This window comes from Eublepharis macularius, chromosome 19 (assembly GCF_028583425.1).
Source record: "Eublepharis macularius isolate TG4126 chromosome 19, MPM_Emac_v1.0, whole genome shotgun sequence".
NCBI lineage: Eukaryota > Metazoa > Chordata > Lepidosauria > Squamata > Eublepharidae > Eublepharis > Eublepharis macularius.
The window spans coordinates 12446443-12473560 of record NC_072808.1 but is presented as its reverse complement, the minus strand read 5'-3'; the positions used below and the strand labels follow the sequence as shown (position 1 = coordinate 12473560).

Below are 27118 nucleotides of genomic sequence, written 5' to 3'. Positions count from 1 at the left end.
GCTCCTCTTGTCGTGCTGGTTGTTACTTGCGCTTGCTTCTAAAACCTGTGTTCAATTACTGTTACAAGATTTCATACGGACCAATTCCAGAGCCGATGCAGCATGAGAACTAACCCGCGTGGTCCAAATCTTGACCTGAGATATGAATTCAGAAGCTCCTGCATCAGGTCTTGCCTGAGCTCATGCTCCTGTTCCAAATCCTGCCTGAGCGACAAGTCAGGAAGATCCAAATTCTAATCTTGCCCCGGCCGTAAATTCACAAGGTGGCCTTATGCGAGCCAATTCCCTGTTTATTTATTCGTTTGGCCGTTTTCCTGAATAATACGTTCTTAGCCTCTGCATTGTGGGGACAATTATATCGGCCTACCTTATAAGGCTGGAGTAAGGATTGCAACATTATAATGTCTGTGAAACACTTCAACACTTAAAAGCGCTATACAAATGCTACTATTTTGCTTTTAGACAGAAGGGCACCCTCACCTGCATAGCCCAGGGAAGCTCAATCTCATTAGATCTTGGAAACTAAGCATAGAATCATAGAGTTGGAAGGGGCCGTACAGACCATCTAGTCCAACCCCCCGCCCAGTGCAGGATCAGCCTAAAGCATCTCTGACCAATATTCATCCAGCCTCTTCTTGAAAACTGTCAGTGAAGGGGAGCTCACCACCTCCCCAGGCAGCTGATTCCACTTTTGAACTACTCTGACCGTGAAAATGTTCTTCCTAATATCAAGCCGGTACCTTTCTGCATGTAATTTAAGCCCGTTGCTTCGGGTCCTATCCTCTGCTGCCAACTGGAACAGCTCCCTGCCCTCCTCCAAATGACAGCCTTTCAAATATTTAAAGAGAGCAGTCATGTACCCCCTCAACCTCCTCTTCTCCAAACTAAACATTCCCAAGGCCCTCACCCTTTCCTCGTAGGGCTCAGTCTCCAGACCCCTGATCATCCTCGTCGCTCTCCTCTGCACCCTCTCGATTTTGTCCACATCCTTTTTGAAAGTAATTGGATGGGAGACCTCCAACGAAGACCAGGGTTGTAGAGGCAGGCAACGGTAAACCACCTCTGTTAGTCTCTTGCCATGAAAACCCCACCAGGGGTCGCCATGAGTCAGCTATGACTTGAGGGCACTCTCCACCACAGACAGAAGGGCAGAATATCATTTTTTTATATCAGCCGTTCCAACCTGCCCTCCCAGCCAGTGAGAAAGGCACGGGGGCCAGGAGCAAAGGAGTTTCCTACCTAGCTTCTGCATGCAGGCATGCAAGCGCGCCTCTAGGACCAGCACCCGCTGTTGCAGCTCTTCATAGTCGTAGGCGCCCATCTCTTCCTGGATTTGCAGCAGACTCCCGGAGAGGTTCCTCACTTCCTCCTTCAGCTGCACGATGGTGCGTGTGTCCGCCTTGTACTGGTCCAGCACACGGATCAGGGGCATCAGCTCCGTCATTTTCTCTTTTAGCTCCTGCCAGAAAGCACAGGAGAAGTCTAATGAAATGGGGTAAGGAAAAAAAATCCCTCTCCTCCCACCCTCAATTAATCTTCAGCGCTCCGCTGTCAACATTTCATGGATGTGCATGTCCAGGGCTGCGTGGGAGCTGCATACCCAGACATTAAACACATGTGGGTATCCTAGTACAACATTTACATCCCCTATGTTAATTGAGACGAAACTAGCCTATGCTATGTTTCTATGATAATTTTCCTGCTGGGACACACTGAAGCAAGGGATTCTTTATTTCTCTAGCTCCAGAGGAGTTAGCCATGTTAGTCTGTAGTTGCAAAACAGCAGAGTCCAGTAGCACCTTTAAGACTAAGCAACTTTATTGCAGCATAAGCTGTCGAGAGCTGTGGCTCTGAGCAAATCTGTTAATGATAGGACGTTTTGGAGGTCTTTCATTCATAGTAAAAAGTCCAGTGGCATCTTTAAGACTAACCAACTTTAGTGTAGCATAAGCTTTCGAGAACCACAGCTCTCTTTGTCAGATGCATGATGCATTACTTTATTTCTCTGGTGCATTTTCAACCTGCCCTTCCTCCAAGAAGCGTAGGGTGACCTCCAGGGTTCTCCCCTCCTCCTCTTTTATCCTTAGGATGATCTGAGGAGATGAGTTCAGTGGGGAAAGAATGACCAGCCAAGGTCACCCAGTTTATGCTTTCTATCAAGCACAGAATTGAACTCAGGTTTCCTTAGCCCTAGTCTAACACGCAGACCAGTGGAGAAAACAGTGAGATGCAGAGAACATGTGAAGCTGCGTTATACTGAGGGCCAAGCTACACATGACGAATGACACGTGAACAGCAAGTGTATTTCTCCCTGTTCACTTGCCCTCCACTCAATCCACTTGCCGTTCAAGTGTCATTCGTCATGGGTAGCTTGGCCCTGAGTCAGTCCATCGATCCATCAAGGTCAGTATTGTCTACTCAACTGGCAGCTGCTCTGTAGGGTCTCAAGCAGAGGTCTTTCACATCACCTGGTCTTTTTAACTGGAGATTCCAGGGACTGAGTCAGGGACCTTCTGCCTGCCAAACAGACACTCTTCCACTGAACCATGGTCCCTCCCCTAGTGGTTGGATTAGGATTTGAAAGACTAGGTTCATATCCCCACTCAACCACAAAGCTCACTGGCTGTACATCCATGCAATTGACCTTTTACAGGTGACAGGCCATCATCTTTAACAGGTTGCTGTGCTGGTCTGCACTAGAACAGCAGGATTTGAGTCCAGTGGCACCTTAGAGTCCGACAAGATTTTCAGGGTATAAGCTTTCGAGAGCGATTCTCAAAAGAGTGACTCTCGAAAGCTTATACTCTGAAGACCTTGCTGGTCTCTAAGGTGCCACTGGACTCAAATCCTGTCACCATATTTGTGTTTGTTTTAGAATCATAGAGCTGGAAGGGAGCTCCAGGTTTTGGCTGAGATATCAGCACGCTCATGACACAAAATAATTTTTTTCCAAGTTCAAACACCAGCGTCATGCCATCTCTTCTTTGAGCACTGAGCCGCTTGGCATATATGTCTCCGACATAATTCTCCAACTGAAGTTCAAACACCAAGTCTACCCATTGTTGTGGGGATAATAATAATTCAGTTTGTATACTGCTCTGAGTAGGTGTTAAGTTGTCCCAAAGGGTGGTATATAAATCAAATGTTGTTGTTGTTGTTGTTGTTGTTGTTATCTTCCAGCCCAACCTACCTCACTGAATTGTCCGAAGGACAAAAGGCAAGGAGGGGAGAACTGTGGAGTCCACCCTGAGGTTCGGAGGAAGTGCAAGATGAAAATAAAGAATCCTCTACCCCACCAGGAAAATGATCATGTAACCACGGCAGGTGCTCATCTCTCAACTACTATGGGATACAGAAAAGCTGTACTTAGATAGGAATGTCACTAAGTGGGGAGTTCCCTTAAGTGATATTTCACGTCCACACTGGGCGCTGCTGTGCAGTGCTTTAGTATAACAACAACAACATTCAATTTATATACCACCCTTCAGCGGTTTACAAAGTGTTATTATTATCCCCACAACAGCAATCACCCTGTGAGGTGGGTGGGACTGAGAGAGCTCTGAGAGAGCTGTAACTGATCCAAAGTCACCCAGCTGGCTTCAAGTGGAAGAGCGGGGAATCAAACCCGGTTCTCCAGATTAGAGTCCCGTGCTCTTAACCACTACACCAAACCTTGTTGCCTTCACTACCACCCCGTGACTCACTTCAGGAAGGGTGCAGGGTGCCTCTTCCTGTTCAGCAGCCCTCAAGAAGTGGTAGCCGGTGGTCTTTCATTGAAATACTTGATGCTTTGTCCTTGCTTACAGTGGAAGAGCCTTGCACCTGTGCACCATCTGCTATATAAGGAACTGTGGCGGTAACATCAGCTGTTTTCCCACCACGCCGATGTTTGATTCTCTTTCACCTTCCCCTAATGAAGATCAAGGGGTCTGTACGTTGTTTACCCCGGGGCGGTTAATGATGACCGAGCTCCCGGAATATGCTTAGGGACTCATCAGCATGCAAAAGACACTCTTGGCCTCCCGGATCCGAAGTTAATAATAATTATGATGCTTAGCAACCCTGCTTCCTCCAAGCACTTTAGAAGCAGTGTCTAATTGCTCGCTATGCTGAAGAATAACGTTCCTCGTTTGTACCGAGTCGCCGAGTGAAAGAAGTTTAGATCTGCAGGCTCAAAGGGTGAAAAGAAGGGTGTTCAAAGGGGGGGGGGGGTCAAAGCACATTGTGATGTTATTGTTGTGTGATTGGAATTCCACAAGTACTAATTGTTCCTAAAAAGGAGCCTCGGGGTGAAGGAGGGATATGCATCAGTGCAAAGGAAGAGGGGATTTCATTCTCTTCCTACTCTTTCCTGTCTACCTTCTAACCTGTTTTAAGTTCCAGTAGAGGGGAAAAGACAGGATTATATAGGTACATGTCTTTTCCCCTAATTTAGGTTAAAGTTTAATGGTAGGGCGTTTTGGAGGTCTTTCCTTCATAGGGCTGCCAATCAGAAGTGACTTGATGGCACTCAACACATACTTGAGGAAGGGGCAGTTTTGTTTGGGGAAATGGTACATGGAGTTAACCCCCCCCCTTTCCCAAGCACGGCATATTTCCTCCTCCCTAAGTCTCTTTTAAGGGTCAAATAACACATCTGGAGTTCCAGTCATGGAGTTTCAACCACATTTTATTTCTTTACTTCATTTATATCCCGCCTTTCTCCCCAACGGGAGCCCAGAGTGGCCTAGATTTTTCTTCTCCCCTCCATTTTATCCTCACAAAAACCCTGCGAGGTAGGTAAGGATGAGATTGTGTTTCAGGTCAAGTGAGATACCATGGCGGACTGAGGATTCGAACCTAAGTCTAATACACTAACTGCTGCACCACACCAAACAGCAGCCAAGCCAATCATACAAGTCTGGCCTCAGTTTTCTAGAGCACTACCAAATAAGAGGAAGTGACCCCATCCATGTAACCGGGGTCACTGCTGATTTTGTTTAATGGAGAGTATTTCCGTGCCTTCTGCATAACAGAGTGTTGGGCACCCCAGGGTAAACGCTGGCAAAGGCCAGCCCGCTCACCAGATGGAGAGGTGGCAAGTACCTGGCACAGCGGCTACAGTCATTTGTAGGCACAGAAAGAAAGCACAGATGTTTCTTCTCTGCAAAACAGACCAAGAGAACTCCGCAGGTTCTGAAGCACCAGGGTAGGCACAAAGATGGAATTGGCTTTCAGGGAACCTCAGATTCTTAAGGCCAGGAGGGTCCTGGCCTTTGAACTGCCTGAAGTTCCCTCTGCCTATCAGTGGCACAGAGCCAGGGAATAGGAGAGTGACCTGCCTGGTTCCTGGCACCTGAAAGAGGCAGGAGAAAAACGGAAGAGAATGGGGTGGAGAATGACTGGAAATCGCTCTCTCCTAATGTTAGACTATTACAGAGTCAGCTTGATGGAAGAGACAGGGGGAATGAGCCAGGTTCCTCCCCACCCTGAAGTTTTCATCTGCAGAACAGACAGCTTACACACACACTGACTTGGAAGGGTGCCTCTATGGCCCCCGCTGCCCGACACCCAAAGGTGGGCCACAACACAGACACCAGCTGCTCCTGCCCTTTGGCAATCTCTGCCTCTTCTTCAGGGTTCTCTGAACTTTAAAGGCTACCGACCTCTTGCTGGGGAGGGCCGGCTGAGCACAGCTGAGTGCTTCAAGGTGCTAGAGAAATTGCTGCTGCATTTTTTATGACCTTGGCTGAGAGTGAAAAGGGGAGGGAGGGGAGCTGCACAAATAGAGGCAAGGAAGGGCAAGCCTTGGAAAAGAAAAAGCAGGTGAGGGGGAAGGGGAGAAAATACAGCAGAGCCTGCTGACATTTGTGGAGGGGCAGAAAAGAAAAGGGTGGGACAGAATTGCAGAAAAGTACGAGAGAAGGAAAGGATTTTGCGTGTGCACAGAGGCGGTGGCAGGCCTGGACTCACCGGTGCGTACATCCGGGAGTGGGACAAACACGAGAAGTGACAAGATGTTGAGTAAGGTCTTTAGGTGCAACCTAAGCAGGTCTGTGCAAAAGTAAGTTACACACGTTATTCAAAAAGCCTTCTGCCCAGGAAAGCGTCCTGGGGAATAGCAGCCTACAGCAATACAGGGGCATAAAGCATAAAGTGAACAGCAGTGTACCAAATATATACCAGACAGTGCTTAACACTGGGTCAGGGGTGGTCTTAGCCAGGGCTCATTTTGAGGGGGAACGCGCCGGAATACAGTTCTGGCAGTTCCCCAAAGAGGTCACATGATAGGTGGCCCCGCCCACCTGATTCTCAGCCATTTTGGGACCGTTTCAGCCTGGATTGGGGCCAAAACGGCCCGGATCGGGCCTCTGATCGGTGGTGGATCACTCTCCTGCTCAGCAGTGGCCCAATCCTGACCACTTTGGGCCCCTTTTTCAGCCATTTTCAGCCCCTTTTTGCCATTTTGGGTCCAATTTCGGCCCTGAATGGCCAGGATTGGGTCCAAAACAGCAAGGATAGGTGATGTCAGGGGGTGTGGCATATGCAAATCGGTTATGCTAATTGCAACCATCCAGTGCTGTCAAGGGGGCGTGGTATATGCTCATGAGTAATGCTAATTTGTTATGCTAATGAGTTCCTCCAGCTCTTTTTCTATGAAATGACCCCTGGACAACAAATGGACAATCAGGGCAGCTGCCTTTTGCTTTCCCCCATTTGTGGGGGGGGGCGTGGGGGCAGTGGCCCTGATCTTGGGGACCATCCTGAATTGTTGCCCATGGGTGCAGAATCACTAAGACTGCTCCTGCATTGGATACAATCCATTAAATGTGCCCACAATTTCCCAAAACTTATTGGAGAAAATGTAGGGGAAACAACTCTTATCTACATCATTGATGGTCTTTGTCTAAAGACGTAAAGGTTCCGACAGAGGATAATTACAGTTCGATCCTATGCAGAAATCAATAGGCTTAGACTCAGATAACTCTGTATAGGATTGCATAATTACAGTGCAATCCTTCATCTCACACTTAGAAGCCCACTGATTTCAATGCATCAAAAGAGTGTAATTTTGCTTAGGACCGCATGTCTTGCCATGTTGAAAAAATAATAATGAATAAAATACGTAATTCCCTAGCAGCAAGTATCTCAAGGCATACAGAAGACATTTACATTCCAAAGATTCCTAAGGAATTAGTAACATTCTTGATTTTAGCTTAACTTTGGAAAAGCAAGTTTACATTGACCATAAATACTTGGTCTGATATGTGAAATGTTAATAGCTGACAAAATCAATGACACAAATTAAAGCTGCAGAAAATTCTTCTCATATAAATAACTATATAGAAAAATTGATTTCCTATCATTTGTTGACTCAATAAGAACTTTGGCACGTGGCCTGAAATGCTGAGATCCATATATACATTAAGAGTTAAGTGGTTTTTTAATCTTCATAAAAGTGATGTAAAATGTTGTATGAAATGAATAATATACTACATTGTAGCCAGGTCTTGATATTCTTAATCTCGTCCTGTAACACCCTCTATTACGACTAAAGGATGTAATTATCTTTTGTCAGACTATTTCAAAGAATGATAGGAAAACTTTAAAATATTTTTTTACGAAGTTAGTGGAAGTTATAAAGCTTTCTGCTGAATTGTAGTCCAAGAGTGAGAGTAGGGTAACCAAGGTCTTTTCCCTCCCCAAACCCCTCTTTCTCCAAGTTTCTCCAGGTTTCACCCCCCAGATCTCCAGGAATTTCCCAACTTGGAGCTGGCAACCCTAAGTGAGAGTGAGAGCGACTGACCGACTCTCTCTCTCTCTCTCTCTCTCTCTCTCTCTCTCATACACACACACACACACACACACACACACACACACACACACACCCTATGGGCCCTGTAGTTCCTGGCTCCAGAGTGAACGAACAAATATGGAGGCAGAAATACTAGCATAATATACACTTCAGGCTTTCCTGTTTGATTTGGGAAATCCCAGCATCCAAAAGTGGGAGCATTATGGAGGCTGGGGTGATTGTGGTATATGTTGTCTATCTGGCAATGCAACAGCACTGCTGTGGACTATTGACACTGCATACCTATGTAGCACTGTGAAAAGTGTGCTTCTGCAATGAAGAGAACACCCAGTTGCAGTGTCCACTATCACACAACTGGCTCCCAGGTGCTGAACCGGTGCTGAGCATTCATGACTCTCTCTTATGGGCCCAGGGTAATGCCAATCACTACTTTGGGGTCTGGAAGGAAATTTCCTCCAGGCTAGAAATTCTGAAAGTTTTTTGCTTTCCTCTGCATAGAGCAGGGGTCACTGGGGGAGTAAGGGGTGGTGACTGTGAATTTCCTGCATTGTACAGGGGGTTGGACTAGATGGCCCCTGGGGTTCCTTCCATGTCTATATTTCTATGATATTGGGGAACAGGCAAGGCAGTAACTAGCTGACACACTTTGCACATGTACATTTATAGGATATTCATAAGTGTCATGTCTGTTTGGTTACTGCTAAATACATTACCACTGGGGAAAGGGTGGGAGGAGATGATTATGGGAGCCTGGCATGGCAGTAGTGGAGGGGGGGCTAGGGTGGCAAATGCAACCCAAGTGGCTGCTTCATTTATTTGTTGGTTGAGAAAATTTAGATGGTGCGTCTCCAGAGACTGGCTCAAAGTGGCCCACAAAGTAAAACATGATAAAACCATTTGAAAAGCCCAAAAATCATGAAAACCAACAAGCGATCATAAATCCAGCCATTAAAAAAAGCACAAAAATCATGAAAACCAACAAGCGATCAGAAATCCAGCCATTAAAAAAGCACAAAAATCATTAAAACCAACAAGCTATCATAAACCCAGCCATTAAACATCCAGCTATTAAAAAAGAAACAACCAGAGAAAGAGACCAACAAACCAGCATAAAACATCAGCCAAAAATGAGCCTCGTAAAACAGTCCTCGGGCTCTCTAAGTAGACTGTAAAAAACAATTTTAAACAAACAAACTCCTTTGTAAAAAACCTGAATCAGAAAGAAAGTAGGGTAGGTGCCAGGCAAGCCTCAAGGGGAAAGGCAAAGCAAAGTCAAGGTGCCACCACTGAAAATGTCCTGTCTCTGGTTGCCTCACCTATGCAGGCAGGGACACAGAGAGAAAGGCTTCACCCTTAAGGCTTCCAACTCACGTGGTGCTCTATGCAGAGGTGCCAAATGGGCATGTCTCAGTGGCTCTTCTCATCCTGGACAAATTGAAAAGTGTACCACACTGTTTCCAGCTTCCTTGAGCACACTGGGCAATGTGTAAATGGCAGTGCTGATGGAGGACTGACCCCATCGTCAATCTTCAGGCTGTGAAAAATGCCAGCCCTTATCATTAATTGGAGCTTAGAATCATTAATTGAGCTTAGCATCAGTTAGTACATCGAACTGATTCAAGCAGCCAAACTTTCCTCGGACAATGTTTAAGGATCCCAGTACTGCCTAGGAAAAAGCCAGGAAATTTGAGAGGTGTTGCCAGTGGACGGTGGAGTTGGGGGAGGATGTGATGTCACTTTTGGGTGATACTTCAGGAATTTTCAGTACTCTCTATGGTAAAGACCATCGACAGTAGGCAAATTTCCTAGAGTATCACTATGGAGGCTCTTTTTTTTTCTCCTGCTCAGTTCTGGGAGGATGAGAGATTGGGTCTTGGGGGGGGGGGCAGAATTCCTTGCTGGGAAGCCACACTGTGTTTCAAAACACACGATGGGCTCTCAGATGAAGATTCTCCCTACCTCCCACCCAAACTAAATATACGAAATTAACTCACATGGTCTGCTCCGTTCCATAGACCCCTAAGGGGATTAGGGACCCCAGAACTTTGTCCACCTCCCCTGGCAGCCTTGATGCACCAACTGTCCCTGCATGTGTTAGATGGAAGGATCTATCAAGCTCTTCTCCCTGCCAAGTTGATTTTGCATACGCAAGAAGGTTTTCAGATGAGGGTGCAAATACATTGTGCTGTAAGTGGCACAACGCTAAATAGCATCCACATTACACTGGATGCATCAACCTGTCAAAGCTCTTTGCGGGAGCACGGTCTTCTCTTCAGAGCAAGGCAGAAAGGTCTTGCTCGGGAACAGTTTTTTCCTTGATTCATGCAAATATGTTCAGAAGAGCTCTCACCAAATGCCCGTGTGTGTCTGCACACACTATCACACACATACTAGCGGTCCACGGTGCTACAAGCTTTTAAGGGCTCTGTCCACTTCAAAGTTAAAAGTGTCTGAGTGGGAGGGGAAAGCATTCGTTAAGCTCGAAGGGAAAATGCTTTCTCTGACCTTAATTAACCCCGTCTGCCTCACATGACTCTTTAGAGAGTGAAAAGTCCTACAAGAGTCATAGTACCCTGGAGTGGGGCGGGGAGAGGAGTTAGGAATAGAGATGGGCACAAAGAGCAATACAAACAAAAAAAAAGCCACGAACAGCCCAATCTGCTGTTCGCGGACAAGCTGTTTGTGAGGCCCCGTTCTAAACAAACAGGTGGTCGTTGCAAGCCTCGTTCCTTGCTGTTCGTCAAACCAGACAGTCTGGCACCTGCAATCAATTCCCTTGGCAACTTAGGCAGGGATTCTCTGAACTCTGTCTGAACTCCTGCTGTTGCCCTGGAAACCCCAATCTAAGCCCAATTTAGCTTGATAGGCAGGTCTTCCTTTCAAGTGTGGAGCTCCAAATTTGTTACAAGAAAGCAAAGACCATGGGGGAGGGGGGCTCCCAGCTCTGGCTTAGTTTGCAGACAGTGGAGAGGGAGAGACAGCTGTTGTTGGCATTTTGATAGAGAGACAGGGAGAGTGCATTGGAGCTTGAATTTGAGCTTGCTGCACACCCTGTCATTTATTTATTGCCAGCGGAGCACCCACAGCATGGAGCACTCTACCCCACAAAAAAGGAGGCTTGTCCATTCCTGATATGGGTATACGAAGCTGCATTGCTTCATCTCTGTCAGTTATCATTCATTCTAACTAGCAGCAGGCTCTTCGTGATCACAGGCAAAGAGAAGCCTTTTCTTGAGATTGTAAAACTGGATATGGGGTCTTCTGCATGCAAAGCATGTGCTCTACCCCTGAGCCACAGACCCTTCTCTGTTTACCTTCTGCCAGCAAGTTAAAACAAATTTTCTGCTGAGCATTACAGGTTCCTTTATTGCTTTATGTTTTTATATGATTTTCTTCCCCTGTGGTTTGTCTTTTACCCTGAGCATTTCCTGCTGTAAAGAGCAAATCAAGTTGTATAAGCACAAAGGATTTTCAATGTTCTCGCAGAACTACATTTCCAAGAAATCCACAACCACCATCATTTCCAAGGATTCTTTGCAAGGTGTCATGATAGTCAAAGTTGAACAAAATCAATATATATCTCAAAGCTTTTAAATGCCACCTTTCTCCCTAAACCAGGCCTCCACTGGGGCTTACAACCAAAGTAGGCTTTTTGATGATAATACACAATTGCAGCATAAATATGTGCAGTGACATATTAGACACTAACGCTTCAAGCCGAATCCACTTCTCTTTCATTTATTTATTTGAGGACCTAAAGTGGGTTACCACTTCCTTCTCCTCTCCTTCCCCTGCAAATCTATCTATCTATCTATCTATCTATCTATCTATCTATCTATCTATCTATCTATCTATCTATCTATCTATCTATCTATCTATCTATCTATCTATCTATCTATCTATCTATCTATCTATCTATCTATCTATCTATCTGCCTGTGCTCATATGGCTATTGCCTTAAGCAGAAATTAAAACGGGAAGAATTGCCCTGTGAGGAAGGATAGATTAAGAGTCTGTGACTGGCCCAAGTCAACTTCCATGGCAGAACAGGGATTCGAACCAGGGCCTCCACGATCTGATGCTCTAACCACTACACAACACTGGCTCTCATATGTGATGCTTTTAACAGCGAATAAGGAAGTCTGCCATTCTGTGACAATTTTGCCATTCCAGGACAGCAGAACAAAGGAAATAAGACCGTTTTGAACAGAGATGTCACCATCCAGGCTGTTATTTGAATGCCAGGGTCTTACATCTTCTCTCCTTGTCTCATGTCCTGGCAAATGTCTTTACACGTGAGCTAATTAAGGTCCTGTCCTGGATCGCACAGTGCTGAGGAACAGCTGCACAATGACTGCCTTTCAAGTACCACCCGCCAGCTCGGGTACTGCTAACTGTCAGTTGGGGTAACGGGTCAGGCTGCTATCCCAGTGGTAAATTGCCGCAGTGACCCTGCATGCTGGAAGCCCAGGAAGGCTCCATCCATTCTCATTAGCTAGGCAACAGGAGGCTGGATTCATTATACAGGCAGAGGAGGTCCCAGGGAGGCTTAGGTTTTGGATCCTCCGTCACAGAACATCGGCACCTTCGGGCCAAGCTACACATGACGAATGACACTTGAACGGCAAGTGTATTTCTCCCTGTTCACTTGCCCTCCACTCAATCCACTTGCCATTCAAGTGTTGTTTGTCACTTGTAGCTTGGCCCATAGTTGAATTTGAATTTGAATACAGGTCTACATTACACTGGATGATACATATCTAGCCATCTTCTATCACATTTTCATTCACCTCTTTCTCCAAAGAAGCTTATTGTGGCTCCTGTCATCCATTTTATCATCACAACAACCTTGTGAGGTAGATTAGACTGAGGGCCAAGCTACACATGACGAATGACACTTGAACAGCAAGTGTATTTCTCCCTATTCACTTGCCCTCCACGCGATTCACTTGCCGTTCAAGTGGCATTGAACACTTTTAGCTTGGCCCTGGGATGCAGAGATATTTCCCCGGGACTCAGGGCCAAGCTACACATGACGAATGACACTTGAATGGCAAGTGTATTTCTCCCTGTTCACTTGCCCTCCACTCAGTCCACTTGCCGTTCAAGTGTCATTCATCACTTGTAGCTTGGCCCTTCACAAAACACCTTAAAACACAGGAAGGGTAGCCTCGGGTTGCAAGCAGAGTCAAAGCGCCCAGACGAAGGAAAATATTATGGAGTCAATGAGAAGGGAAACCAAAATTGGGGGGAAAGAGAGGGGTAATTGCTGCAACAGACAAAGATCAGGGAAATATTTATTTGCTTTACTTATTCCCAGGGCTCATTTTGAGGGGGAACGCACAGGAACACAGTTCTGGCAGTTCCCCAAAGAGGTCACGTCAGGTGGCCCTGCCCACCTGACTCTCAGCCAATTTGGGCCCATTTTGGCCTGGATTGGGGCCAAAACAGCCCGGATCGGGCCTCTGACAGGTGGTGGATCACTCTCCCACTCAGCAGCGGCCTGATCCTGACCATTTTGAGCCCCTTTTCAGCCCCTTCTTGCCATTTTGGGCCCAATTTTGGCCCTGAATGGCCAGGATTGGGTCCAAAACAGCCAGGATAGGTGATGTCAGGGGGTGTGGCATATGCAAATCAGCTATGCCAATGACACACTTCCGGTGATGGCAAGAGGCGTGGCATATGCTAATGAGTTATGCTAATGAGTTCCTCCAGCTTTTTTTCTACGGAATGACCCCCGCTTTCCCCCCAAATTTCTCCCCAGTCGAGACCCAAAGTGGCTTAGAATGTTCTCCTCTCCCCTGTTTTAGCCTGCCAGCAATCCTGTTTATTTATTTGCTTCATTTATTATTCCACTCTTCTCTCAAATCAGGATTCATTCTCAAAGCTGTCATGCCAGGGGGATTCTAGAGCGGTATGCTGATGTGCTGACATTACTTCTGGTTTTTGCTGAAGTGATGCTGTAGCGTCGTTCCCCCCATCCTTGCCCCCTCCCACTGGTTGCCAGCCAATGACAGGCAATTCTAACTACAAGAGATCAGGGCTGGTTCTCTGGCCGTGTATGGCACAAGAAGGAGGGCTTTGATGTATTGAAAGGGGCTCAGTGCCAGTCATCAGTGGCACAGGAAGAGACTGGCATGCCTGCCTGAGTCCATGAAGTCACTGGAGGGGACCAATGCAAGCCTTACTTGGATCTAGCCAGTGGCGGTACAGGCCCAGGAGGACATGGGCATACCTTGAGAGGGCTTAAGGAACAACTTGAACTGGCCTGCAAGAGAATTAATGTGTGGGCAATCCTGGGGGTAAGACACAAGTGTTGCTCTTTAGGTGCTGCATGAAGAGGGAGTGGTCCCTGCAGCGCAATCCTAAACACAGTTATGCTCTTCTAAGTCCACAGCTGTCAGTGGGCTTAGAATGGTGTCACACTGCTTAGGACCGCACCGACATTTTTCTCCAAGCCGATTCCGCAGCAATGGCTAGAGGCAATTCCTGGGAAATAAATAAGAACCCTCCAAGCTCTCTCTAGCATAACACAGAGTCCGGCGGTACCCACCACAGAGCAAAATGGAATAAGTCTTGTGGGAAACGTTGTCAAACTGTCATTGTGCAAAACGATGCCGAGGATGAGTTGGAAATATTCACAGAGCGGGCATGTGTGCACGCGCATGGGAAATGCACATTATGCCCAAATACAGACTAAATGCGCCGAGAGCGCTGGAATGTTAGCTATGCCCTCAGGCCCGGCGATGAGAAGTGACCTCGAGAAAGGTCATGGAACCCTATTGAATGCATCTTTCTCATAGGAGGGGGAAAACGGAGTCCACCTCTTTTAAAATTAGGTATTTTGGCCATGACGGTCCTGTTCAGTGGCCATGTTGCCCATGCTCTTTGTTTCGAAGAGAAAGAAGGGATAAAGACAAAAGGAGAATATAGAATTAATAAGAATAGTCTACTAGAACTAAGGATATATCAAGACAAGAAGTCTATTACCAACAGTGATCAGCCTTAGGCAGCTCTGAACATGGGATGAAAACATCACCCCACAGTTGTTGTTTAGCTGGAGATGCTGGGGATCGAACCGGGGACCTTTTGCATACAAAGCAGAGGCTCTTCCACTGAGCTGCAGTCCCTCCACTGAGTAAACTAGTAAGGCATGAGGCCTGCATACACTCCTGACTGGCTCAGGTTGCAGTTCCTTGAGTGACCAGTTGCAAGATAGCGCCGTGGCTTAGTTTGGGCCAAAGTTGGTCGGTGGCACAAGGAGTGAAGCGCTAGCTCTGAACCAGGACCCTGGGTGTGACTCTCCCAGGGCCGGACAGCATGACAACATGGAGCCCATGTGATGATGTCATTTCCAGAAGTGACATTGTCATGCCCAGCTGGGATAAGCCCAATAAGTACTGGCCCCCTTCCACCGGTTGCCACGGAGACCTGAAAACGAGGTGGCCATCTTATACAAAACAGAGCTTCTTATTTATTTATTTATTTATTTATTTATTTATTTATTTATTTATTTATTTATTTGCGTCAAATTTCGATTCCACCCTCCTCGTGGGTGGGCTCAGGGCGGATAACAACATATTAAAATACAATAAAAAATTCATCTACATTAAAACATCGTTAAAACAGCCGTGTATTTCTATTAATACACATTTAAAACAGGATGGTGGACAGCCTCCACAGGGAGGGTTAAGATTTTATACACCCCTTTTTTCAGGCCGGTGGAGGCCCAGCCTTAGCCATATGCCAGGTGGAACAACTCCGTCTTGTAGCCCCGGCGGAAGGATAGTAGGTCCTGCCGGGCCCTGATCTTGGCAGACAGCGCATTCCACTAGGTGGGAGCCAGGACCAAAAAGGCCCTGGCTCTAGTAAAGGCTAGGCAGGCCTCCTTGGGGCCAGGGACCGCCAACAGCTGTTTGTCCCCTGATCAGAGTGTCCTCTGGGGAATATATGGGGAGAGACGGTACCGTAGATACGCCGGACTATATCTGAATGGGTTGGCTATGAATTTATCACGCATCCCAGTCAGCCCCATACTAGTACATAACACTCGAGGGGAATTATAGATGCTGGCTGCCCAGCTGTCCAAGCAAGAGACCTTCCAAGGGGCCACCTCCAGCCCAGCTGTCTCTGGGAGGCTGTCTCCCTTGCCACTCTCCTCTCATCCATACACAGAACCAGAGGGCCCATTATTCTCAGCAAATGTCTCTAATCACCGTGGGCCAGGGTGAAAAATTACCCAGAAAGGTAATTGAATGGCAAAGGGCCCAGAATGTGGACCGGCCTGCCCTCATTTATCAGCCGCGCCGATTCTTCCGCGCAGGAGCCTGGAGGGGGAACAGGAGCTTGTCGATTTGCTTGGTTTTTAATTGCAAATATGGTGCTTCTCTGGCTGATTTGTGAGTTATGGCTGCAGACAGAGACTACCCACAGCAACCTGCTCCAAAGCAAAGCAATCAGTTCCCTGGCTCACCTTCCCCAGCATATGCCCTCACACTGGGGAGCGGAGCCAGTATGAAATTGCTGGCATTCTGCAAAACAGAAACTGCTGCTAAAAAGATCAGTAAACAGGCAGTGGCATCTTCTGTTGCTGTTTAGCGATAACTTCAGACCTGACTCGGCTTACCGTTTACCCGCTTATAGTGGGCAAACTCCTGGGGATTCAATCAGTTGCCTGCCGCTGCCTGGAGCAGTGGCGGGAGAAAAAGAATAGAAAAAGAAAAGGCTCTGGCCTAGTTGCCAGCATGTTACTTCTGGGTACAACCCAGAAGTGACAGTGGTAACTCTAGGGATCACTGGAAAATCTATGGTTAAACCATATCTTGAAGCAAAGTGGCATCAGCCTTCGTTAATAATTGGATAGGAGATCTCCAAAGAAGACCAAGGTTGCAGAGGGAGGTAAGGACAAACCTCCTCTGTTAGTTAGCTATGACTTGATGGTACTTTCCACCACTACCACATCTAGAAGCCATTAAGAGCATGGGCTCATTGATGCTCTCAAGATTTCAACTTTTTACCTTAAAACTGAGCCACCAAACCTGGGTCTCAAGATCAAACCCTGGAACTTCAGGCATGGTGATGATATGATGATGATGATGATGATGATGATGATGATGATGATGATGATGATGATGATAGATTTATATACTGCCCTTCAGGACAACTTAACATCCACTCAGAGCAGTTTACAAAGTATGTCATTATTATCCCCACAACAATCACCCTGTGAGGTGGGTGGGGCTGAGACATTCCAGAGAGCTGTGACTGACCCAAGGTCACCCAGCTGGCTTCAAGCGGAGGAGTGGGGAATCAGACCTGGTTCTCCAGATTAGAGTCCTGCCGCTCCTAAGTGACTGACCCAAGGTCACCCAGCTGGCTTCAAGTGGAGGAGTGGGGAATCAAACCTGGTTCTCCAGATTAGAGTCCTGCTGCTTTTAACCACTACACCAAACTGATGAACTAAAACCAGGGAGGACACTTAACTTGGACTTCCTTCCCACCAGCTTCTTCCATAACCCTTCTGTGTCTTGGCTTCCTTTTTCAAAATGTGGCCTTCTAGTGACCCTTTGTAACTTATTACATTCAGTCACTTCCTAGTCTCTCCTGGGTCCTGATGCCCTCATCTCAAGCAAGATGTTCAAAACTGCCAACTTGGCATTTGCTCTTTGCAAGGATGCTTGGAGATGCCATTTTGCCACAGGCCAAACACAAAAAGTGTCATAACTCATGCATCTAAACTAGAGATGGGCACGAACCAGAAAAAAAAAAATGAACCGTGTGGTTCGTCGCATTTCATGAACCACGAACTTTCACAAACCTGCCCCGGTTCATGACCGGTTCACTTGGTTTGTGAAAACATCACATCCAGGTCAGCAAATTGTCACTTCCCAGCCAGCAGAAGGCCACTTCCAGGTCAGCAGAAGGTCTGCAGGAAGTCCATCCCCTGTTGCCTAGGAAACTGATTGATTGGAGCCAGGCTGTCTACAGTGACGAACCAAAAAACAAACCAAATGAACCAGCCTAAAGTGCGTGGCGGTTCGTCAGAAATGGGCTCTAACGAACCGCTGGTTTGCGAACCACGAACCCGCCTGGTTCGTCATGAACTTTGATTTGTATTTAGTTTCATTCCCATCTCTAATCTAAACATATTAATTTCTCAAGGCTTCTCTTTAGATCTTGGCAATAATGCCATGGCAACATTTATTTTGCATTACTGCAGTTAAGAGTTCAGCATGAATCTTACCAGCTGTAGCAGCCTGTGTATGATATGCACCTTTATGTTTATGTATGTGCATTTAGATGCATGAGCAGCACTGTTAAGATATGAAAGATGCCCAGCGGAAAGAGCTGGCAAGGAGTGGTCTGACAGAGTTGCAATGGCAGGAATTGCCTGTAGCAGAGGGCAATAAAAGGTAAAGGTAGTCCCCCTGTGCAAGCACCGAGTCATTACTGACCCATGGGGAGACGTCACATCACGACGTTTTCCTGGCAGACTTTTTGTTACGGGGTCATCCCCAGTCATCTACACTTTACCACCAGCAACCTGAGTACTCACTTTTACCGACCTCAGAAGGATGGAAGGCTGAGTCAACCTTGAGCCGGCTACCTGAACCCGGATTCCTCCAGGATCAAACTCAGGTTGTGAGCAGAGCTTGGGCTGCAGTACTGCAGCTTACCACTCTGCGCCACCAGGAACTGCAGAGGGATAGGCAGGTGGCTTCCTCAGCAACAAGATTCCCAAACGACTGTGTCAGAATTTGGCTCAGCTCCCGGTTCATATGTTACCTGCAGTCAGTGCTGTCAAATGTGTGACAAACCGCCTACGTTTAAACACTTCGTACATGTTTGATGGGACAAAAATCAAAAGGACACCTGCACAGGTTACCCCAGCATATTTCTGGGATTCTCTGGTTTGGCATAAGTTCTGCTGAGCTGAGACTAGATTGATGTTGCTTCTGTTGGGCTTTGTTGGTTCTTTTTGCATTGGGAATCTTGAAACTTGGGGGTCTTTAGTGGAGAGGCAGCCCCCACCCCTTGCTGCAATTTTGCTGTAGTTAACTACTTATCTACGTAATAGACCAACAGTCAAATTTTGGGGGAAATGGAAGGATTTCTTTGATTTAGGCAGAAATTAACATGAATTAAGGTAACTTAGTATAAAGATGAGAAGATAAAACATAGGGAAATGATTCATCATGTTGATATTATAGTTTGTATAAGTAACCAAATAGGAGGAAGGACCTGAGGGCGAGCGAGGCGGCCATCTTGGGGGGCAAGTACTCCAGGCTTGGCAAGCCTGCAGCCTCGCAGCTGTGGGAGGGTGAAGGGGCGGGATCACCTATGTGAGAAGCAAGGGGAGAGACCGATTGGGAGCCGGATACCAAAGATGGGAAACAGGGAATGATTGAGGGAGGAAGGGAGACGGGAGGGCTGATTGGAAGGGAGGCGGGGCAGAGAAGGGCTTTAAAAGGGGAAAGTCCCAGTGAAGCTGGGGATGAGGAAGCTGACATGCCAGGGCTGGTGAGTGAGTGTGCAGGTGTCAGAAGGCAGAGGGAGGATACGGGTGATGCTTGTCAGGCCTGCTATCCACAGTACTGCCATATTGTTTCCTCAGTGATGCCTCACTAATGTATTTTTCCAGTGTTGTTTGTCTGCAGGTTCACAGAGACAGCTGTGTTCCCAGGATGGCCTTATCTAGCATGGCTAGCCACAGACCTTGGAGAAGTTACTTTCACATTCCCAAACCTCTGCTTTAGCTGGGCCTATGGGGGGGGGAATGGAAAGGAGGGTTTGATATATTGCAACATGTAACTAACACGACATTCTCAACAAAGCTTTGTGTTCAGACAGAAGCTTTCTTGCCTTTGGATTATCTATGGACACCTGTACTTTGAATATAATCTTTCAATAAAGAACCTTTGACTCAAGAGACCTTGGATTTCTTGCAGCAAGGGGTGGGAGATGAAATCAGAGTAACTTGAACTCCATAGACTGACAATGCTAACCCCTGTCCAGCTCTGAGGCTGAGGGAAATCCCAACCGGGCACCTGGGAGAACGGTGGAGGGCGGCGACCTCACGAAGGGCGGGGTGGCAGCTCACACAGCCCTTAAAAAGCATTGTGAAATAGACAGGGTCTGCTTGTTCCCGAGGGAGCCTCTTTTTGCTTAGGGTTTAAAATGGTGGAGCCAGCCCCAGGGTGGACACGAGGACACCATCATGTCTAGTTTGGCCTTAAGTATCCATCAAGTCTAGTATTTTTCCAATTTCCTACCGCAGCCAGAGTATCCAACCAGGAAACTCACATGCCAGGTATGAAGACGGCAACTCTCTATGGAAAACCCCATTTTTTATTAGCTGAACTCTGAAAGTTTGGTCAAGTAGACCTGTGGCCTGTTCTGTCAATATAACGAGTATCACGCTTGGTACTAGTCAAACACCTGCCTTATTGCCGATCTGAGAATGCGAAAATTGTTTTTGATTAGCACAACGCAGCAGAGATTTCAAATTCCTTTCTTCTCTCAAACCCGTACTAAATAAGTGCCTTCCCTTAGTGAGCTCAACCTTGCCAGGCATTTGCATTAAGTGTCAAAATCTCCCAACGGGAATATTCTTTGTGATCGGTATTCTTTAACCCTTTTTCTTATTGGCTAGAGGACGAGCATGACAGACTATCCTAATGTTTAAATAGGAGATGGATGCTTTTGTCTGAGAGGCTCCTCCTCCCATTCCTGTTTTTTGAGATTGGGGTCAAGATGCCCTGCTCTTTCTGGTCTCTATTCTGAGAAAGCAGGTGGCCAAATGAAACAGCTTATACCAAGAGGCTAAAACTGCAAGTATGCTTTGTGCTATGTGTGGTGTTTATAGTGGATACCAGTATACTGGGGAGGGGAGGGAAGCCAGCATGGTACAGCCTGATCTTGTCAGATCTGTGGAAAAGAAGTTGGCAGGTAATTTATAGATTTAATGACACATAGTCTGTGAGCTAAACTACAAGAGATACATTACACGAGGATGCTCACGTGAAGGGAGTCACAATGTTAGCCGAGAAGTCAAGTTTTAAAAGACAGATCAGAAAGCTCTGTCAATTTCCCCTCTCTTCAGAGTCTGCAAAGATCGCTTCTCAGAGGGTTTGTTAATTTCCTCTTCGCCTTCCAGAAGGGGAGGTGAAACTGACAGAGCCTTCAGGGGTTGAACAGGAAATAAACCCTCTGAGGAGTGGTATTTGCTGGCTTTGTAGAGAGGGGAAATTGACACAGCCTTCCGATCTGTCTTTTAAAACTCAGCTTCCCGGCTAACGTTGTGACTCCCTTCACATGAGCGTCCTCATGTAATTCATCTCTTGTAGTTTAGCTCTAAGTAGGAGTAAGTAATGTTTCGTGCAGGAGGCAGCAAGTTCTAGCTAGGCAGTACAGTAGGGAGTGTACCTTCTTTCTAAAAGGGCTTTTCCTTGCCTGTCAACAGAATAACATTCTTAGGCCTTTTTTTTCTAACTCTGCACACACATACACACACACATTCTCTCTCTCAACTAGCAAGGCAGCTATATTTATTTCTTTTTTCCTATCCAATTTGTTAGTTCCATAAATATGGCGTTTGTTATTGTTAATCACCTGACCTGGATAGTCCAGGAGAGCCCAATCTCGTCAGATCTCAAAAGCTAAGCAGGGTTGGCTTTGGTTAGTCATTGGATGGGAGACCTCTAATGAAGACCAGGGTTGCAGAGGCAGGCAACCTCTGTTAGTCTCTTGCCTTGAAAACCCCACCAGGGGTCGCCCTAAGTCAACTATGTCTTGAGGGCAACATTTCATTTTTTAAATTGTTAATCAGTTCATTGTCCTGACAGCTGCATATATACTGCGCCAACAGTCTGAAACACAGCTGAGGAGCGATCCCCCTACCGGTCCTTAAAAGACTTTTATATAAATATGGAAAGACATCCTCTTAATTTCTTCTTCCCAGGAAAAGGGACAGCTGGGCTGAATCGTTGTTCTCCCTCCACATTTTACCTAATAAATTATTTCACAAGTGATTTGTGGATTGCCTGGTCTTTCTCTCAAACGATTCACACCCACCCCACAACAAGCATTCAGCAGGAATGGTGTCCAACTCATCATTCATCTGTTTTTTGTCCTATTTCTTCTCACTGACCCTGGATTTCCCAGTCGGAGTCCTTGGCACCTCCTCTGCTGACAGCGTTGCCCAGAGTTCCCTGGGGGTCGGTCACGTGCATGTTGTGATTATAACTCGCCAAACTGTTTGCAACAGCTCCAACATTTAATCAATGCCCCATCTTCTGCAGCTGTCAAATTCGAGGCCAAGTTGCTCACGCCTACATCTCCTTTGGACAGAGTCTACCACCAGGAGATCCAGCCAAATCCCTACATGACGGTAAGCTCTCTCTCTCTGGGATAAGTCTGAAATTCCCTAGATAGTGTGTGCTCCCCCATGTCAAACAAAGAGGGACACCCCATCTATTTATTTATTTAGCAAAAGTGTATGTTGCCTCTTCAGAGATCTGCTCGAGTTGGCTTACAAACAAAAAACAATAAACCAAGGCATAAAAACCATAAAAACAGTCCAAGCTGTTAAGAACAAGCTAAAGCCATTAAAAAACAAGCATTAACAACAAGCTATTAAGAAACAGCACAATGCATAGTATGCCAGACTAGGATCAGGTTCGAATCCATACTCTGCCGGGAAAGCTTCTTGGGTGAGCTTGGGCCACTCACTCTCTCAGTATCTTGAACTGAGCTTGGAAACAAATAGACAGTCAATGATGTTTTAATAATAGCATCATAAGGCACATGCCGCAGAGCTCCTGGCAGAAATGAAAAGCTGTATTTTGCGTCAACTGGAGTTCCCATCAAGAGACAGAAGCTCCTCTAAAGGGGGGGGGGGTAAATTCTCAAAGGAGAATAGACTAGAGAGGCCAAACTTGCACTCATGTGCACTCCTGTGCAAACTTGCACAACCTTCCACAGAAATGGTCCACTTTTAAAAACCGTTTCTGCATACAAAAGAAAAATCATAACTAAATCAAGCCCAAAACACGTCAGCAAGAAATGGCACGAACACTGTCAGTACACTGCCCAAAAAAAACCCTCTCTCACCTTCAAATCAATCAATTGTCCCAACAGAGAATAAAAATACTCCTATTTACCATTTACTGCATTCCCAGCCCAATGATAATAAGCAAAACAGACCTCCTTTATTATAATTATCAGTGCATCCCGCTGTTGAAGTGCTCTCAGAGTAAGTGAAGTTGTTCCTGGCAGTTGTTCCTAAAAAAACTGGCTTTGTTGACGAGAATTGTGGAACATTTTACTATGGAATATAAACAGCCTTATCTCATGTTCTCTGACAGACACAGAGGGACTGTTCTGAGGGCTGTTCTTTTATATGAGTCAATTGGTTAGATGAATCTATTTTTAAAAACTGAGCAACTAAAAAGGTACTCCAGATAAGTGAGCATTTTTACTTTCAATACGTGCCCTTATAAAAACAGCAGATGGCGAGTGACCAATTAGAAGAGGCATTCTTTGCCGACAATAGAGAATGCCTCTTCTCCAGTGCCTCTTCTCCAGCACCCACATTTACCTTCTTTTAAAAAGTATCTTTTTTTCTTCAAAATTATGAATTAACACAGAGATTTATGCAGATGTAGTTGAACTGTTGTTTTTAATATTTGTATTGTGTTTTATAACTGTTGTACCTCGCTTGTGGGAAGGGCAGGTTAGAAATGTAAATAATAATAATAATAATAATAATAAAGTGAAAACTTCTGTAATCAATTGACCTACAGAGCACTTTATACTTGTTTACACTTATTCACTTTATGGAGGTGGTAACTGGAATTGCTAATTATAATACTGCTTTTGAAAAAATTCTCTTTGAAGAATTGTTAAATTTGGACAGTAAGTTGGCTTGCGGTGGGGTTTCCCCATATATTCGCTGTCAGATTTCTTTAAGGCATCAAGAGCCCTAACATGGTAGTGATCACACGGCTCGATTAGCAGTAAATTCTCTTTTCAATTTGCACGGCGCTCAATTTTTTAAAGCAAGATATCTTACTCCCAATACAGAATATTCCTTCCCAACACAACCTGTTCCCACATTCTCTCTATAAAAGGTGTATTTTTAAAGGGGAATCAGGCTGACCAGAAATTATAGTTCCATGGCTATCACCAAATACCAGCATCTCCTCCTTCTCTTTTCTGTAACTTCTTATAAATGAGAAGACGTGATATAATATAATGTTGTGAGTTTCTCTGCCCGCACAAATAGCAAACAATGATGTGCAGCGTGGGGTTGGGGAACACGCACAACATTGTGTCAGGCATTATTGTTCGCTCTGCATTAGAGGGGAGAGAAGGAGAGATGTAGGCTTGCTGCTATTGGTGTAATCCTGTCATCATAACTTCTAGCTTCAGGGGCAAACTACACCTTATATACACAACGATGTATAACAAGGCTGTGGTATTTTTTAAAAAAATGAAAAGCTGCCAAGGGGAAGCATTGGAACTGAGAGCCAAACTACAAGTGACGCCTGACACAGGTTGGACACTTGTCTGCTTCCCTCAAGTTTTGGCGGGAAATGTAGGCAGCTTGGCGGAATGTTGGACAAGTGACAGTTGAAAAGTCCATTGGACAGCAGTTGGAGAGCCAAGCTGCAAGACTAGGATGCCTACATTTCCCATCAAAACTTGAGGGAAGCGGACAAGTGTCCAACCTGTGTCAGTCATCACTTGTAGCTTGCCTCTGAGCCTTTCTCCTGCTAGCCAATTTTGCTTTCTTCTCTTCTCCCACCATTGTGTGATTAAAAATACCTGTCAATTCCTCCCTCCCATTGCTTTCAAAAGAGGACACGTTGCCCCATCAGTCAAAACAATTCAACTGCACTTTAGCTGCAGTAGATCCAGTCCTCAAAAACTGGCCGTCCCAAAATGGTGACCCCACAGAAAGAGACTTGGGCAAAAGCAGAGTTACCTGGAAACTTTTGGCATTCAGATTTTTCTGACTCTCCGTGGCCACTTTCAGCTTGGAGTCCAGCCCCTTCATCAGCGACTCGGTATTACGGACATACTGCAAGTCCCGGTAAGTCCGAAGGTCCAGCTCCACCATGGACTGGGAGATGTTTTGTACCTGCTCAATGGAAAAAGAGCACAGACATTAGACACACTGTCAAAAGGATGGAATGGATGTATGTGGGGAGCGAAAGAGGGCTCTCTAGTTAAATAAATAGATCCACACCATGAAGACTACACTTTGATGACTAATAGATCAATTATAATATAAAGTGCTATGAATTAAGAGTCAGCTGCATGGTGGCATACACAAACACGCACGTAAGTACAGAGAAAAAAAATAGGCAGTAGAACCCAATGACCGTGAAATGGTTCTTCTGTCCACTTAACCACGGTGATACAGCAGCTCTGCAGCTACAGCTGTCACAGGATATATCGTCACTACAATGGATTAACATGGTTGTTCCTCAGCTTAGCCACAGATAGATACGAGATGCGTCTATCACTGGGAGTTTTATGCCTGACTACTGTTGGACATGTTCCTGCTCTGTCAGGCGCTGGACTACGTTAAATGGTAAAGACTTTGCTGGATCAGATTAGTGGTCCATCTGCTCCAGTGTCCTGTGTCACACAGTGGCCAACCAGTTACTATGGAGGGCCAACCACAGGGCATGGAGGATGAGGCCTTCCCGACGTTGCCTCCTGGCACTGATATTCACAGGCGTACAGTTGCAGTATTGCTGTGTTACAGTGATTTTAAACAACCTTCATAATCACTCATTTTTAGTAGGTTGCTACTGCTGGCATAAATCAGCTCCAAGCACGTGGCTATGGCTTCACACAAACAGGATCCCCTGTCAAAAGATGTCCATGCAGTGTTTCTGAGTGTCAAACCCACACGGAAGCATAAAAATGGTTCTGAACGTAAGGACACAACCAACCTGTGCTGGCCCAAATGCCTGAGCCCTGCACTCTATTTCCAACAGCAGCTAGCCAAGTGGGTGCTGAGAAGCAGGGCATGAAGTTGACAGCCTTTTGCCCTGCCATTTTGATCACTGTGCCAACTCTCCAAAGGTACACTGCCTCTGTATGTGGAGGTTCCATTTAACTATCATAGTTAATAGCTGTTGATGGACTCAGCCCTCCACACATTTGTCAGATCTTTATGCCCCTTGTGCTTCTGGTTATCATCTCCATTTTGTGGCAGTTAATTCCACAACTTAGCCCTGACGTGGCTAGCTCAGGTGAGCCTAATCTCATCAGATCTCAGAAGCTAAGCAGGGTTGGCTTTGGTTAGTCATTGGATGGGAGACCTCCAACAAAGACCAGGGTTGCAGAGGCAGGCAATGGCCAACCACCTCTGAAAGTCTCTTGCCATGAAAACCCCGCCAGGCGTTGCCATAAGTCAACTATGACTTGAGGGCACTCTCCATCACCACCTATAAAAGACATTTCTGGAGGTACAGTATAGTTGTTTCCGTCCTCTTGGCTATTCTGGCTATTCTGACCTGACTAGCATATTGCAAAGAACTACAGGGCAGTGGCCATCTTCTCGTCTTGGAAACAAAATCAGCAAGAATGGCAAAAGATTAGCCACTCTGAAACGTCAGCACGGGCCATTCAGAAGTGAAGTCCTTTTCTGCTACAGCTTCTCTCCTCCTCTTTAGTATGTATACACTGCTTTAGAATATTGTAACCATTTCACATTTATGATCGCGGTAACCAATAAACCCGTAAGGTTTGCCATGTTGGCAACTCAGATTCGGGAAGCGTTTTTTGCTTGTGGAAATTTTGGAAATGAGAGGGAGTCGGGTTTTTTTAATACTCTGTTGAGAAAGTTTATTGCATATAGTTTCTTGATGTAAAAAATGACATTTATTCATATAAAATATTTACAGGCATACTTTTCTCCTAGAAATCTGGGGTCCCAGATGGAAAACCATATCTAATTTAGAAACAACGGAACAAAATTAAAACTTGCAACAAAGCCAGCACAGTAATACAAGTGCACCATTAAAATACCACACTTGTAGCCTCTTATATCTCCCCAGAAGCCATGCTGAAAAGTTCTTGTCTTACTGCCTCTTGTGGAGGTTAGAATCATAGAATCATAGGGTTGGAAGGCACCTCTAGGGTCATCTAGTCCAACCCCCAGCATAATGCAGGGAATTCACAAATATCTCCCCACCACCACCACCCAGTGACCCCTGCTCCATGCCCAGAAGATGGCAAAACACTGTCAGGATCCCTAGCCAAACTGGCCTGGGGAAAATTGCTACCTGTCCTCAAGGTGGCGAT

At 46.0% G+C, this 27118-nt stretch overlaps 1 protein-coding gene across 5 annotated transcripts in view; it reads right to left on the bottom strand.

The window, feature by feature from the left end:
- The window catches only part of OLFM2 (olfactomedin 2), a 227038-nt gene that overhangs the window by 31680 nt on the left and 168240 nt on the right, over window positions 1-27118 (bottom strand). For 4 of the 5 annotated variants that reach the window (XM_055003584.1, XM_055003582.1, XM_055003583.1 and 1 more), the window contains 2 exons: window positions 24783-24938; window positions 1240-1459 (listed from right to left, as the gene is read on the bottom strand). In XM_055003584.1, coding sequence (XP_054859559.1) covers window positions 1240-1459; window positions 24783-24938 — 376 coding nt within the window. Of the gene's footprint in view, window positions 1-1239; window positions 1460-24782; window positions 24942-27118 lie in introns of all 5 variants that reach the window. The other variant, XM_055003585.1, reaches the window with a different exon arrangement.